This window comes from Pavona decussata, unplaced genomic scaffold (genome assembly GCF_977016875.1).
Source record: "Pavona decussata unplaced genomic scaffold, jaPavDecu1.1 SCAFFOLD_51, whole genome shotgun sequence".
NCBI lineage: Eukaryota > Metazoa > Cnidaria > Anthozoa > Scleractinia > Agariciidae > Pavona > Pavona decussata.
The window spans coordinates 3,758,532-3,763,883 of NW_028145473.1; the positions used below are offsets into that span (position 1 = coordinate 3,758,532).

Below are 5,352 nucleotides of genomic sequence, written 5' to 3' on the forward strand. Positions count from 1 at the left end.
CTAATCGAGTTGCTCTGGGTGTTTAAATTGGGTCCTCTTGTTCTTACATTTCATAAACAAGACAATCCCATTTCGTGTTACACTTTTTGAGCATTCTAAATTGGCTCTCATTGTGTATGCCAATTCCCATGGGCATCTCTCAGATGGCGACCAATGGCAGAGTATTGATAATCAGCAATGCGTTGAAACAAATGGCGCGTCATATATCCGATGGTTCATCGTGCAAAGGAATAAATTGTCCTCTACAAATCAAGCATTCATCAATGAATGTAGGCATCTAAAATCTGTTTCATCACCTTGGTTACCCTAGTTCTTTGGTGAATTGTATCATCAAAGAGTTCGAAACCCAGATACAGACAAAAGATTCAGTGTTGCACCATGCTTTCCTGCCAGCTTATCAGTTGGCCAGAGAAGAAATTGCTAATCGCAAGTTCACATCTTTGTTGGAACTAGATGAGATTCTTGGCGTTCCCGAAATACGTCGTTTTGATCACAGATCTCAGGGTTCACAACGAGAATTGCTTTTGCTGCTGGGCCAAGCTTTGAAGGATGAAATAGTAAAGAAGGTAAAGAGCACAACAGCTATGGCCTGATGGTGGATGAGGCCACCAATGTCTCCGTGGTAGAGCAGCTGATATCTTTTATACAGTTTGCTAACCCAGAGACAGGTGTACCAGAGGTCCATTTCCTGTCCATTCAGGATGTCCTGGAAAACTCAACATCAGCAAATGCAGCGACTATTGTGAAACTAATCAGAGAAGAATTGTTAAAAGATGATTTGGATATCAACAAGCTTAGCAGTCTAGCCAGTGATGGGGCAAGTGTCATGACAGGCTCCCGCAATGGGGTGGCAGCCAAGCTGAGGGAAACAGTCCCAACTCTCATTAACATCCACTGTGTCCGCCATCACCTCACCCTTGCTTGCAATTATGCAAATGACAGCATGACCCCAATATCGCAAGTAGAAACTGTCCTTCGGCAGCTGTGGAGTTTCTTTGAAAACTCCGCAGCAAGGTCAGCAGTTTACGTGCAAATTTCCTCTGAAATGAAGGAACTTGAAAGCATGTCTGAATAGAGCAAAGAAAAACTCGCAACAAAGGTACAGAAAGTCTGCAGAACAAAATGGCTATCTTTGGATAAGTCTGTAGAGAGTGTATGTAGAAACTTGCCAGCCCTTCTTCAGACCTTGCAATAGTACCAGAACAAGGACTCTAACCCTACAGCTATAGGCCTCCTTAAGAAGTTGAAGAAACTTCTTTTGATTGGTGTTCTGTATATGTGACCGTACACGGGAAAACGTACTTTAACGCTTATCCGTTAAACGGGCAAAACCGTTTTCCATCCGTTAGCTGCCCGTTAGAAAGCTCTTTCAAAAGCGTTAGAGGCGTTAACAAAACCGTTAGCTTTAAACGTTTAGCGTTAGAACGAAAAGTTTATCCGTTAGCCGAAGTTCTGTATCCGTTAGCCGTTAGAATTAGAGCGTTAGAGCGGACAGCGTAGGCGTTAATACAAAATTTGTATCCGTTAGAACGCCTGGCAGAGGCGTTAGAAAAAATTACCTTCCGTTAAACGGGTAAATCAACTGTTTACTATCTGCCGTTAGAATTGCGTGAGAAATAGCCATGTTTCGGTCAGAAGTTTCACTGCTCCGTACGTAAAGAAAGATTTCGCCGAAGCGACCTTTTTAGGTCATGAAGCAGACGAGCGAGCGAAATTCTCGTTCGCAGGCGTATCCTAAACAAATTCGTTATAACTTCTGCGAAAGAAACTGACCATGAGCGAGCGACATAGTCGCAAGAGGGAAAAAGACGAATCGAATGATTTTATTGTACGTCTAGCGAAAGTTTTGACGATCGGTTTGTGCTGTTGACTGATAATGCATGACCCGGATAAAATTCTATCACTATAAATAAATGCGTTACGAAAAACTCTTTGAAACATATCCAAGTCATTTGTTTGTACTAGAGACTGTAACTTTAAATAAGCGCACCTGTGAGTAGACTTGCCACAAGTCGACCTCACGAGTTAGCTATAGCTAAGCAAGCGAAGCGAGCCTTTTAGGCCGCAAAGCGGCCGTGCGAGGTCGCAAAGCGGCCGAGCGAGCGACGAAGTCGCAAGAGGTAAATAAGACGAAGGACTTTTTTGAAAGTCTAACCTGTGAGGTCGATGACAACTAAATTACCATGTGACGTTCCACGAGGTAAACACTGGTCACGTGTCAAGAACTGGTCTTCGAGTCACGCAGCACGCCTCCCCGTCGTCAAAATGCTAATTTTCCACTGTTTTTCCATGACAACAAAAAACTGTTGTGACGACCGATAACACTATGCCTTTTGGTAAGACGCAATCAGGAAAGTTTTAAACGACGCTATGGCTGAGACCTATCAAGAAGAAACGGAGAACGAACAACTTATCGAAAAAGTCAAAAAATTTATGCGCGATGGATGTGGCTGTGCTCTTGGAGCGAAGGGTGGTCCATGTTCTGGACAGTTTTCGGAAGCAGAAGTCCTATTTAACTTAAATAATTGCTTGGAACTATCAAATGACGAGCTTGACTTGGTGATATTAGCAAGTATTCAAGCTTTCACCCACCGTGAGACCAGTGGAACCAAACGAAGTAGGAACCCTCGATGCAGCTTCTACTTTCACTCACTACCTATTTGCAAAGAAATGTTCCTACACTTCTACGGACTGAGTGACTCTCGATTTCGGCGGCTGAAAGAGCATTACCAAAATCACGGTGTCTCCTTGAGAACACATGGCAACACGAAGAGACTGCCGCACAACACGGCTTCCCAAGCTACGATCGAAGGAGTTAGGGCATTCTTGTCGAACTATGTGGAGGAAAATGCGATCTCCCTCCCTGGAAGGATTCCGGGATTTAAGAGCGATGAAATCAAAGTCCTGTCTTCGTCCGAAACCAAGAAAAGCGTGTGGCGAGCATATGAAGTGGCTTGTGAAGCTTCAGATTTGCAAGCAGTTGGTTACATGAAGTTCCTACAGCTATGGGAACAATTTTATCCCAACGTGGTGGTCGCCAAACCAATGACTGATCTCTGCTTCACCTGCCAGCAGAACACTACGAAGTTACAAAGAGCCGCAAACCTGTCGGATAACGCAAAATCGGAATGTGTGAAAGCTCACCAGGAACATCTGAACTGTGCTCAGGCAGAAAGACAGTTTTACAGGGACTCATGTCTCAGCTCCGAGAACACTCTGGAAACAATTGGAACCGGAACCTTTCTAAGAAGTGGAAGCCGCGAGCCCTGCTCTCTTAATGCTACAATTCACTATTCCTTCGATTACGCTCAGCAGGTCCACATCCCCAGCAATCCCTTTCAACCTGGACCTATCTACTTCAAGACTCCTAGAAAGTGTGGACTATTTGGTGTTATTTGCGAGGGCCTACCAAGACAGGTCAATTTTATCATAGACGAGGCTTCTTCTACCGGCAAAGGAGCCAATCCAACCATCAGTTACGTGCACCACTATTTTAAAAAACATGGACTGGGAGAAACAGACGCGCATCTGAATGCTGACAACTGTGCCGGACAAAATAAAAATAATTATTTCCTGTGGTACTTGGCATGGAGAACTATGATGAATCTGCATCATACCATCACTTACTCTTTTCTTGTCGCTGGTCACACGAAGTTTGCTCCGGACCGTTGTTTCGGGTTAATAAAGAAAGCGTACAAAGTCAACCATGTCTCGTCGCTGTACGAATTTGCGCGCCTGGTAGAGACTTCCAGCTCAACTGGAGTAAACAAGGCACAACTGGTGGGAACGCACGATGGGAGAGTGATTGTTCCGGTATATGACTGGATTTCATTCCTTGGACAATACTTTAAGAAGCTTCCAAACATTACCAAGTTTCATCATTTTCGCTTTTCAAAGGAAAACCCTGGAATGGTCTTCTACAGAGAATTCGTGTCAAGCCCGGAAAAATCATTCATGCTGTTTAAGAGAAACGTCATTCTTCCGTCTCCTTCGTCTCTGCCAAACGAAATCAATCCTGATGGACTGACAGAAGAACGAAAGAACTATCTCTACCGCGAAATAAGGCAGTTCTGTAAACCTGGAACTGAAGACCTCGTAGCTCCAGCGCCATGAACTTTCGATAACATTGACAGTGTATCCCTAATCTGAGACACACACTAGTTTCTATATGTAATAAACACTTTTAGGGCGCGTGAATACCAGGGTCACGCACATGTCCCATTGTGTACCTAGGGAGTTAGGCATTAAATTTGTTGTTTGCTGTAAATCTGTTGTAGCGTGATATTCTTTTCGACCTCATTTCACAACTTCCATTCATATTTACGAACTCGCGCTTTGAACGTGAAACCTCGTTTTACAACTTTTTATTCAGTCATATTTGCGAACTCGCGCTTTGAACGTGAAACCTTGTTTTACAACTTTTTATTCATATTTGCGAACTCGCGCTTTGAACGTAAAACCTCGTTTTACAACTTTTTATTCATATTTGCGAACTCGCGCTTTGAACGTGAAACCTGACGTTTTACAACTTTTTATTCATATTTGCGAACTCGCGCTTTGAAAGTGAAACCTCGTTTTACAACTTTTTATTCATATTTGCGAACTCGCGCTTTGAACGTAAAACCTCGTTTTACAACTTTTTATTCATATTTGCGAACTCGCGCTTTGAACGTGAAACCTCGTTTTACAACTTCTTATTCATATTTACGAACTCGCGCTTTGAACATGAAACCTCGTTTTACAACTTTTTATTCATATTTGCGAACTCGCGCTTTGAACGTGAAACCTCGTTTTACAACTTTTTATTCATATTTGCGAACTCGCGCCTTGAACGTGAAACCTCGTTTTACAACTTTTTATTCATATTTACGAACTCGCGCTTTGAACATGAAACCTCGTTTTACAACTTCTTATTCATATTTACGAACTCGCGCTTTGAACATGAAACCTCGTTTTACAACTTTTTATTCATATTTGCGAACTCGCGCTTTGAACGTAAAACCTCGTTTTACAACTTTTTATTCATATTTGCGAACTCGCGCTTTGAACGTGAAACCTCGTTTTACAACTTTTTATTCATATTTACGAACTCGCGCTTTGAACGTGAAACCTCGTTTTACAACTTTTTATTCATATTTGCGAACTCGCGCTTTGAACGTGAAACCTCGTTTTACAACTTTTTATTCATATTTGCGAACTCGCGCTTTGAACGTGAAACCTCGTTTTACAACTTTTTATTCATATTTGCGAACTCGCGCTTTGAACGTGAAACCTCGTTTTACAACTTCTTATTCATATTTACGAACTCGCGCTTTGAACATGAAACCTCGTTTTACAACTTTTTATTCATAT

General features: G+C 42.5%; 1 protein-coding gene across 1 annotated transcript; it reads left to right on the plus strand.

Annotated features, from left to right (window-relative positions):
• Window positions 1-1,274: 1,274 nt before the first annotated feature.
• On the plus strand, window positions 1,275-4,216 carry LOC146481138 (uncharacterized). Its single transcript, XM_085108810.1, has one exon. It carries the CDS (start codon window positions 2,371-2,373, stop codon window positions 4,111-4,113), a length of 1,743 nt encoding a protein of 580 aa, XP_084964936.1. The 5' UTR covers window positions 1,275-2,370; the 3' UTR covers window positions 4,114-4,216.
• Window positions 4,217-5,352: the final 1,136 nt, after the last annotated feature.

Excerpts from the sequence above, each read along its gene's own strand:
- LOC146481138 (XM_085108810.1), top strand. The coding sequence starts at position 2,371 with ATGGCTGAGACCTATCAAGAAGAAACGGAGAACGAACAACTTATCGAA.